This window comes from Labeo rohita, unplaced genomic scaffold (genome assembly GCF_022985175.1).
Source record: "Labeo rohita strain BAU-BD-2019 unplaced genomic scaffold, IGBB_LRoh.1.0 scaffold_1049, whole genome shotgun sequence".
Classification (NCBI taxonomy): domain Eukaryota; kingdom Metazoa; phylum Chordata; class Actinopteri; order Cypriniformes; family Cyprinidae; genus Labeo; species Labeo rohita.
Window position 1 is genome coordinate 10,684 of NW_026127174.1, and position 11,680 is coordinate 22,363.

General features: G+C 37.5%; 1 protein-coding gene across 1 annotated transcript; it reads left to right on the top strand.

Annotated features, from left to right (window-relative positions):
* The first annotated feature begins 5,205 nt into the window (after window positions 1-5,205).
* LOC127157349 (uncharacterized) lies at window positions 5,206-9,322 on the top strand. The gene is made up of 6 exons (XM_051100584.1): window positions 5,206-5,321; window positions 6,082-6,127; window positions 6,427-6,473; window positions 7,666-8,051; window positions 8,420-8,551; window positions 8,649-9,322. The coding sequence occupies exons 2-6, from the start codon at window positions 6,117-6,119 to the stop codon at window positions 8,802-8,804; spliced, it is 732 nt and encodes a 243-aa protein (XP_050956541.1). The 5' UTR covers window positions 5,206-5,321; window positions 6,082-6,116; the 3' UTR covers window positions 8,805-9,322.
* The last annotated feature ends 2,358 nt before the right edge of the window (window positions 9,323-11,680 follow it).

Consider the following 11,680-nt stretch of genomic DNA (forward strand, 5'->3'; position numbering starts at 1 on the left):
AAAGTACGTGGCACTCCTAGGTTTTATTGGTAAACCTGAATGTCTTTCTATTTAATTTTTAACTCTAGTATACAATCATGCGGTAATCATTGGAAATGGTCAGTAATATTCTAAGCTGTATTCTGTAGTCGTTGAAATAAATAATGCTACTGCAAGCAAAAGAGAATATTTGATTTAAATGCAAATTTATCTGTATTTTATAGTAGTGTATTAATACTGTTACGGAGTGAGCGATGAAGCGTGAAGCAGGCGGATCCAAATGCAAACTTTTATTCAAAGGACCAGACAAAGACATGGTCATGGCAGGCAGGATCAGACAATGGCAGACAGGTATATAGACAGCAAGACAAGAGTAATCCGTAACACAGGTGAGGGTCGATCCACGGTGAACGTTATCCGATGGGCAAGGCAATAGAATAATCCAGACAGGTGAGAGTTCCGCAGGCAGCGAAGCAGACAAGACGATATAAGAATGCGCGGGTTCAAGACTCGGATGACGAAGGACAAGAACAAGACTAAACTAGACTAGACTAGGAAACACGATTGAACTAACTGGCTCCGTACAGTTGCTAACACACACTACAAGTGTTAAATGCAAACCAATACTCGGCCACAAGTGACAGGAAGTCCGGGGTTTAAATAGTGTCTCTGATTGGGTACAGGTGGTGGCCACAATGGCTGATGGGGAACATAGTCCGGGGTGTGGTATAACAGTCAGTATGATATGAATGTCAAAGCAACCTCTGGTAGTAAGCAGACTGATGTGTAGGAACAGGTTCGTGACAGAACCCCCCCCAAGGAGCGGCTTCCAGACGCTCCAAACACAAAACAATCCAAGTGAGCGGTGGAGCGGGGGCAGGACAAGGCGAGGGTTGGAGGGCCAGGACCATGTGGAGGTCTAAGGCGACTGAGGCAGGACCGGCAGAGCAGAGATCCCAGGGGGAGCAGGCAGGACAGGCAGGGCTGAGGACCACCACAACAGGACAGACGGACCAGGAGCCCTCCAGGGTGGAGCAGACGGACCGGGAGCCCACCGGGGCAGAGCAGGCACTCGAGACTTGGTGGCAGACGGGACCTCTGGAGCAGACTTTTGAACAGACGAGACCTCTGGAGCGTAGTGTGCCACCTCCAGGGCAACTGCGGCGGGCATCACCGCCATTGAGGCCGCAGTTGACGCTGCCACCTCCAGAGGCTCTGCAGCAAAAGCTGCCACCTCTGGAGTCTCGATGGTGGTATCCGCGACCCCTTTAGAAGGTTCTGCAACCAGCACTACCACCTCCGGGGGCACTGGCACAGACTCTCGGTCAGATGAGGCCTCAGAAACAGACTTGTGGACAGATGAGGTCTTTGGAGCAGACTTGGTGACAGACGAGGTCTCTGGAGCAGACTTGGTGACAGACGAGGTCTCTGGAGCAGACTTGGTGACAGACAAGGTCTCTGGGGCAGACTTGGTGACAGACAAAACCTCTGGAGCAGACTTGGTGGCAGACGGGACCTCTGGAGCAGACTTGTGAACAGACGAGACCTCTAGAGCGTAGTGTACTACATACTGAGAATGGTGATCGCCATCACACTGGCAGACATGACGTGACGAGACTTGACTTGACTCTTGACGATCAGACGTGTCGTGACGAAACTCTGGACAGATTGTGGAGATGTGATGGGGCTCTGGGAGGTCAGACGAGACGTGACTTGGCTCTGGGCGGACAGACGAGACGTGACTTGGCTCTGGGCGGACAGACGAGACGTGACTTGGCTCTGGAACAACAGCAATAACTTGACTTGGCTCATTAAGAACTGCTGTGACTTGACTTGGCTTGCGGCGACTAGCTGTGACTTGACTTAACTTGTGAAGATCAGCTGTGGCTGGACTCGACTCATGAAGACCAACTGTGACGTGACTTGGCTCAGGAAAATCCGTTTTGACTTTACTTGACACAGGAACTACAGCTTTGACGTTGCTTGACACAGGAACCGCAGCTTTGACGTTGCTTGACTCAGGAACGGCAGCTTTGACGTTGCTTGACTCAGGAACGGCAGCTTTAACGTTGCTTGACTCAGGAACGGCAGCTTTGACGTTGCTTGACTGAGGAAATGCAGGCTCTTGACAGAGGAAATAAAGCTGTAACTTGACTTGACACAGGAACGACAGCTGTAATATGACTTGACTTGGGAGATACAGCTGTAGCTTTACTTGACACAGGCGTGGCAGGGTGACTTTACTTGACGCAGGAAATACAGCCTTGACTTGACCTGACACAGGAACAATAGCTGTGACTCGACTTGACAGAAGAAATACAGCTGTAGCTTGACTTGATTTTGGAAGAGCAGCTCTGACTTCACACAGGAAACACAGCTTTAACTTGACTTGACACTGGAACAACAGCTGTAACTTGACTTGACTTAGGAAGAGCAGCTCTGACTTGACTTGACACAGGAAACACCACTGCAACTTGACTTGACACTGGAAACAGAGCTTTAACTTGACTTGACAGAAGAACAACAGCCGTATCGTGACTTGACACTGGAGCAGCAGCTGTAGCTTGACTTGACTCGGGAAACACAGCTGCAACTTTGCTTGGCTCTGATATGGCAACAGTGACATGACGGAGCTTTGTTTTCACCGCCATTTTGCGAACGGGCACCACTATCGCCACCATTTTGTGCACGGGCTCCGTTGTCGCCGCCATGGTATGTATGCACTCCGGCGCGGCCGCCATTACCGCGTTGTTGCATTCCTCCTCTGCGACACTTACAGTAAATGGCGAGCCCACACACAACAGAGAAAAGTCCAGAAACAAACAAAGTGATGAACGCGGACCCTTGCGTCTGAGTTTTGATTTTAGCGGCTGATTAACTCCTTCGATGAAAAAGTCAATCAGCACGCAGTCCGGAAGATGTGAATAGTGTGCAATGTCCAGATACTCTTGAATGTAGCCCTTGTGGGGCCGAGTATTCTGTTACGGAGTGAGCGATGAAGCGTGAAGCAGGCGGATCCAAATGCAAACTTTTATTCAAAGGACGAGACAAAGACATGGTCAAGGCAGGCAGGGTCAGACAATGGCAGACAGGTATATAGACAGCAAGACAAAAGAGGCGAGGGTCGATCCACGGCGAACGTTATCTGATGGGCGAGGCAATAGAATAATCCAGACAGGCGAGAGTTCCGATAGGCAGGCAGCGAAGCAGACAAGACGATATAAGAATGCGTGGGTTCAAGACTCGGATGACGAAGGACAAGAACAAGATTAAACTAGACTAGACTAGACTAGACTAGGAAACACGATTGAACTAACTGGCTCCGTACAGTTGCTAACACACACTACAAGTGTTAAATGCAAACCAATACTCGGCCACAAGTGACAGGAAGACCGTGGTTTAAATAGTGTCTCTGATTGGGTACAGGTGGTGGCCACAATGGCTGATGGGGAACGTAGTCCGGGGTGTGGTATAACAGTCAGTATGATATGAATGTCAAAGCAACCTCTGGTGGTAAGCAGACTGATGTGTAGGAACAGGTTCGTGACAAATACACTCTTAAAAGTGCTAGGATGTTTAACCCAGCCTGGGTGAAATTTTTTAATTAGATGGGGGGATGGGGGAATTGGAATAGTATATGAGACAGGCCAGACATCATGTGAGTCAACAGTATTCTAATAATCTGAATCACCATTTATAAAAAAAATACCCTTTTTACTTTAATTTAATTTGGAGGTTTAAAAAAGTTTTATTTAGTCTCTAAAAATAAAATCTATGACATGCCACTGATTATAAGGACAGTTTATATTTGCTATATATGCTGCAGGATTCCATTATCTAATTAAATAATTTCCTCAACCAGACCAATGCCACCTGGATATCTGAAGACACAAGAGTTTAACAAGGAGAACTTTGAAAACTTATGGGGTGCAGTTAATTAATCATGTTATGCAAGAATTTAAAAAAGAGCAAAACAAACTAAGAACTTCTGTCAATGAGGTTGTAAATAAATAAAAGCTATAGCCTATTTACTTTTTTGCCTATGTGGCAAAAAGCTAACATATAAACTTTGTTTATAATTTTATAAAAAATTATAATATTTTCTTATAATTAATCTTCCCCTTTAAATGTTTGTCTTTTTTCAAGATTCGCCACAGCATCTTTTTTTTAGGCATCACTCATAAGGACCTTCTCACTCCTGAAGACTTTTTACCTGCAGAGATTGCTGAGAGTGTAAGAAAGGAATTTCCAGAGCCATTTCCTAAATACAAGAGTCACCTACCTGAGTGGACACCTTTCTCAATACTGTTAGAAATAGTAAGAATCATATTAGGTTTTATACATATAATTTTTGGTTTTGGATTAATAGTATTTAACAGTCTCAACAAGCCTGAGGAAATATATGCTAACTTGTTAAATATTATTCTTATTTGACTGTTTTTAGATGCAGCTTACATATGACACAAAAGAGAATGTAATGAAGGAGCTTTGCAACCTAATGGAAAAGCTGAAATTTCCTTGTCGTCTGGACAGACCAGCAAACAAAAACCAGCGCTACTACACACTGGAATCCACCGTCATTTGTGTTTGCTCAAATAGCCAGTGCACATCACAAGAATATTTTGGTGTTTCTCTGGGTTGTAGGACAGAAAAGGCCAAAAGTATTATGATATATTCATCATGTCTAGAATTCACAAAACAATAGGGTTTTGAACCTAATAGTTTGAATATCCATAGTGGCATGACAACATCCTCCTGTGACAACTAGTCACGGTGTGAGAAAAAGGGTACACTTGACTAGACAAGTTTAATTTTTCAGTTTTTTGTGTTTCTGGCACGTTCTGTACTTTTCAAGTCCTCCCACTACAGTCTCTACAATAGACATGCTAATATGTTCCTGTTGCCTTTCTCCTCATGGTCGCATATATAGCAAGACTTTTCAGTATTTTTATACATATTAACATAGCCGTTCAAAAACCTACTGATCATTTGTCAATATCAAACCGAACCCTACACATCACTGTCTTATAAAAAGGAAGCATTTTTTGATATCTTTAACATATCCATGGCCATACTGCTCAACAAAAAACAGGATGTAGTTAATCGCTTACCTGTTCAGATCTTAATCTTAAGCAACAGGTGACGTCAATGAGTTTTTGCCTGTGTTGCTTGATGGAAAAATACTAACACATGCGCACAAGTACCACTCCAAGTGCTTTGTCATCTATCAGGAGCCCCACCCTAGTAAAACTGGTTGAAAAACAACCACAGGTGTTTTTCCATGTAACCACCCATAGACTTTGTATCGCAAGGCCAACCACCAAAAGAGTGCGAGGCATTGGGTAAGTACTTTTTTTTTAAGGTCTAAGAAGATCTAAAAAAATTGGTGTACTCTGTTAAAAACAAACAAATATATATATATATATATATATATATATATATATATATACACACATATATATATATTGTTTGTTTGTTTGTTTGTTTTTCCATGTGTTTTACCTGTATTTTGAATGTTGTACTTCAATACGTTGTGTTTTAGGGTTAATGGAAATATCTTTGATGTCTGGATAATATTGTGTGAAAATTACCAGTACATTTTCCGCAGTGTAGTACAAATATGTACACTGTACAATGTGGTGATATACACTTGTTACTCAAAGGGACTATTTATAAATGATCTATGTAAAATGAACATTTATCTGTTTAACCTAATGGAATCAGGCTGATTCACAGTCATATTAAATAATAATTTTGTCTTAAAATACAAACCAATTATTTTAGTTATTGCCACATTCTCCACATTCAACACGTTCTCCGGTTACATGAAAGTGTATGATCCTTGTCTATATCTTTATTCATAAATATTATTTGTATTCTTGGATGAAACCTTAATAAATGCTGAAATAAACGCTTATATAATATATCAGCATAATTTATATGCTGATATAAAGGTAATTTTGGAAGAGATTAAGTAAAGATTTTAGCATAACTCCAGTGGAACTGCATATATATTTTTTGTCAAAATGCTAACACCATTTATTGATATGAAAATTATCAATTTATCAGTTATTACAGTTTTTTTCTTTTTTAACCTTTTAGCTCAAGTCTTCAGCCTTAAAAACACAGTTTGAAGCATGACAGCCATGTAAGTAATGTCATATCAACATAACACAAAAACAATTTATACAATTGTGCCATCAGTGTTGATGTCGGCCTAATTAATAACTTATTATTTTAGTAAAACCCACTGTTTTCCTGTAATCAGATGCTTATGCAAATGTTTTTAGCTTGTGGAATTTAGATGTAAAATCTGTTATTTATTTATTTATTTATTTATAACCTCTGTATTACATAAATACATATTCCAAAAAAAATATATTAACATCTTAATATATCATGAATATTGAAATATGACGCTTTAAAAAATCTCATTCCACCCTTTAGATCCCTACAAAAAATCCAGGGGGAATTTCTGTCATTCACTGAAAAAGGTAAGAAATGTCAGGTTAAAAATATTTATCATGAGATAAATTCTCATTAAAATAAGTCACCAAATACAGTCTAAGGAAAGAAAATTAGTCATTAAATGAAATAATATTAAAGCTTTTAAGAAGGGATCCTGTAATAAGAAGACCGAGATTGCAAGCTTCTATTACCCATGGTAGTATTTTGAAGCTGTAATGGATTGTCTGCTGTTCACAGACAGAAATACTGCGTTAAAGAAAGAATCGCCTGCTGATTGAATACAATGTTGTCATGTTTTGGAGACTCCCATTTAGTGGTAATGGGACTGTGTAGAGCACATGTGCAAATGCTGAGAGCAGATCTTGACCAGTATCAAGATCTGTGATATTTGCGCAATATCTAGACAGAGCGTAGCTTTAATACATTATAATTGTTTCATAGTTTTCTGACTTTTCAATGGAATTTGTGAATTGGTTCAGTCAATTAATAATAGAAAAATAAATAGAACAAAAGAATCTCACATTCGGACATCCCTAGTCAAGAACAAGAATAGGATCTGTCAACATTCACGGTTGCAATAATGAAAATATTGATGAAAAATACAAAGCTCCTGGACAAGAAAGCATTGCAGAATGATTCTTCAGCATCGTTTTCTGGTGTCCATTTTAGTGACACTGTCCTACAATACTTCTTGAATTGAGAACTGAAATCTTCACAATTTGTGAGGATCACTGACATTACAGTCTGATATTGCTTTGATTGTGTATAGTAAAGAAGCTCAGAAAATCCTGTTCTAGAGTTACATAATTCACTGAAAAAAAGACAAGGATGAGAAAACAGATCACTAATGGAGCAAGAGTATGGAGTCTCTTTTGTGGGACATGCCAAATACAGGAATCAAAATCAATACAACTAGCGTCAGATGTTTTATTAACTTCATATCATCTGACACACCAGTATCCCACTATTCATTTGTATACTGGAATCCTGAAGTGATTTTTTTCATTTACAGGATTAAGGCCAATAGGATTCATCCATACCTCTTATTCCTGGACACCAAAAACAAACAAAAAACGTTGATACTGATAGTACAATCATGCAATGTGTGTGTAATTAACATTCTGTGTGTGTACAAAAAACACTACATAAATGTGTCTGTCTGCATGTTATACTTCTTTATTTAATCATATTAAATATTTAATAATAACTGTGCCTTAGATGCTGTGGACCTCTGTGGAATTGCAAATTTCGTAAAGCATCATTGCAACTCTACAATTCCTCTTGTGAAGCCAAGAAGTTGTACTCTGAGAATTTGTGGGCTGGAAGAAACAGTGTTTGAAGGGGATGAAGAACAGCTTGAAACATGGAAAGATTATTACCTGCCAGAAAGGATGGAAATGGAGGTGATTGGTGTCATTGATGACTTCCCATGTGATGCATTCGGTCTGCAGTTGGTGCTTTTGTTGGGTGAAGATGGAAGGGTCTTTGCCTGTGAGGATGAGCTTTTGCACCTCGTAGCCAGAAATTTGCGGGACCTGTTCCAGTGCAAAATGGTTTTCCCTGGAATAGAGATCTTCAAGCTTGGAGAATGTTTTGAAGAGCCGGTGAGGTCATATACAGTACATTATATATTTATTCTTACATGAAAGCTAACATTTCACTGAACATGAAGTTTATGTTGAGTGGTTTACAATTTAAACACAATGTTGTTTATTCTGCCAACAAGACTAGTTTCAAACAAAGCCAAAAAAGACTGATTGCCGTGATACCGAGCAACACTCAGTAATGAATTTTTGTGTGAAATGCACAGATTAGAACAACATGTAATTAACTAAGTAAGAAGATTATGAACATTCTGAATACCAGGTTCCAGATATCTTATAATGGTTAGATCATGTAAATATATAGGGATTTCAAATAGGCATGTTGATTAGATTCAATGTTTATGAATATTCTTGTGTTTGTTGCACAGACCGAGGAAGAATATCATGAAATGATGGAAAGTGAAGATATCAAAAATATGAAGAAATTACACATGGAGTACAGAGAATCTCTGCATCTTGAATTGCTGAACACTTTGAATGAAATCACAGAGACACGTAATGTAAGATTAGATTGTTTTTTTTACATTTATTTATTGTCATAAATTTAAGTTGTATAATAATAATAATAATAATATGTTTTTTTTTTTTTTTTAATAGGTTGATGTACAAAAGCAAGTGGGTTCAGAAGATTCCACATTACCACATTCTTTACCACACAATTGCATTGTGAAAAATGAAGCAAAATCTTGTTACAATCAAAGTCGTAACGGGTTTTCCAGCCATTCAAACCATATGCTTACTGTGTCAGGTTAAATTAAACCAATTTAAATGTTTTTTTTTCTATCATGGACTTTTAAGGACATTTCAGTGGAATGTATGTATACAGTAATTTGATTTAGATTTTTTTACTCAGGGTAGTACAATGAAGTACAGTGCTGCCATAGCAACAAAGCAATACATAATCAGTTCAGCCAAATCAAAGAAAAACAGTTGTTGTTTTAATGATATGATATGTTTTCATATTCTGCTCCTAGTGTAACTTCTGTATATTAGTGATTTTGTACATAACATGTTTTGTGAAGAAAAAAAGTGTTGCTTTCTGTATTCTATTTTTTCTGTACTGTTGTATATTGTACAATACATGTACAATATCTTAGAAACACTGTGTTCAGGTTTTTTATTCATCACCTGGAATGATTATAAAAAGATTTTACTGTTATTGTTTTACTGTTGTTGTTTGTAAACAAACTGTGACCAATTTAACTGTAAAATATGTAGTTTACACTTATTGTAAAACATGGAGAAAATTATTGCCAACACTAATTTAAGTAAAGTAGCCTATTGGTATAGAACACAATCCATTATGTTAACAACATAACCAACATATTAGCAATACAACAGTGTTTGTAGTTTCAGTAGGGCTGTAGAAGTCCATACCTTCTAATAGTGTTAGAACAATATGGAATTACTTTTAACTTGTACCATATTTAAATATAAGTTTAAGATAATGATGCATCTGCCAGTGTGTTTTTATAGGAAATAAAGAAAAACATTTGCAAATTGTTATATCACAAAATGTAAAATATTAAAAGAAGGGTAAGATGCCCTTACCCTAGATACACTTTTGCAGAATGTATAAATGACTTATGATATAATAATAATAAAAATAACAATAATAACAATAACAATCATCATCATATCATATTTAATAATATAATACTTTTTTATTAATATTTATATATATTTAAAGTCTCATTAATGTAAATACTAAACAATTTTGACAATTAGTTTGAAAAATAACTGAATAATAAAAATATAATAATATTTTAATTGAAGATATGTCATAATAACAATCCACTAATTACAATAATTATTACATCCTACCTCAAGAGAATAATTTTAGCTTCAAAAGAAAAATTAAAACTTTTACTACACAAATTTAAATGCATTTATGTTTCCACAAATCCACAAACGTGGGGTCATCTTGCCACGACGGCATCTCCGTCTTACCATTTATAAGAAGTAAAAAGTTTTATTTATTATGTGAATAATGTGAATAAATGCAACTTATTTTAAAGTCACATCTATAGAAGAAACACATTGGCGTAAAGGAATATAAAAACAAAAACGAAACGCAGTACTTGCAGGCTCGGCAAATTCAGGCATACAAATACAAGTGGGTGGAGGTATGGGCAGAGTTCATTAAAGTTTCTGAAACACTGTCTTGCTCATGTCAGTCCTTCCTGAACGATGACATGGCAGCCAAAAGAAGGTAAGTTATTTTAATTTATTTGTTAATTCAGTCTACAGTATCTACAGTAGCCTACATAATGATATAATAAAGACATAATCGCAATGCCGAAATGTCAACGTCTTCACCCACACTTAATCCCTTCCACAGAAAAATGTCGCCTGGGTATCTGAAGACGTGTGAGTTAAACAAGGACAATTTAAAAGAATGTAGACTCCGGCTGATTTCTCATCTAATGAAATAATTTAATAAAGACATAGGCGGAGTTTAGGCGAGACGAGAGACAATCATGATTTTGTCTGAGCTATGAAAAATCTTTTTTTTTTTTTTTTTATTTATATTATTATTATTTTAGTGGATAGAATAAGTACGTTTTGGGTAAATTAATTTCAATTTAAGCCCCATATCCTCGCGTGTCGCGACTCATGATTCTCATTCTCAACGTCTTGATAGAGAGGACTCACTTTTCGTTATTTTCCTGCTTTTGCAAGTGAACTGTTTGGCTACATCAGAAAGCTACATCAGAAATTTAGACAACTTCAATTTCCCTGTTTCACGCGCTTTCCATAGCTTTTAAATAGCTTGTAAATCCGCAGTGCACATTTTACTTTCACTTTTAAATTAGCGGCAATTCGGCGTCAATAATTGCTTGAATCTCATTCAAGCAACAACAAAATACAACGTTAAACTCACTTATCCTATAAATTAATCATGGAACTTTTATTAACGAATAAAAATAGCTTACACCATGCTATATGCTTAATATAAAATAACAAATAACTTAGGCTAGGCCTACATAAATTTTAAATAGCCTAGTATACAAAACTGAAAATCGGTAAACACTGTGGAACCAAATAAATTTAAGAAACGTAGAACGTTTATTAGCAAAACGAATAAGAAAGAAATTACAGAAAGTAAAAATCAGCAAACACTGTACAACCAAATTAATAAGAAACGAATGTTTCAGTCAACAGGCTTTTCAAAATAAAAACATTGCCAAACTTCCACCATCGTCTTGTCTGTATCGCCTGACCTCGGTCAGCTCGTCACTCTGCTGGCTGATAAATAAAATCTGTTCTGTTCTCCAACTGAACTAAATTATAATTTATTTCTATAAAAAAAATAAATAAAACGACGGTGGTGGTCGGTGCAGAGGTGGGCAAGTGACGTACCCGGTGTTGCAGAACACCAACTATGGCCAAAAGCCTATTCTCTGCATTAGGTACCCTAATGTTTTTTGTTTGTTTGTTTTTTACTCTTCGTACAGCAGTCATTGTTAATTCTAAATGTATAAATAATGTTACATAAATATATGAATATAGAACATATATATATAAAAAATTCTGCTGCTAGTCTGTCAGTGGGTGCCCCCCCACGCATAAAAGTGAAACTCCGCCTATGAATAAAGACCAAAGGAGACTTAAAACACTTGTTAATG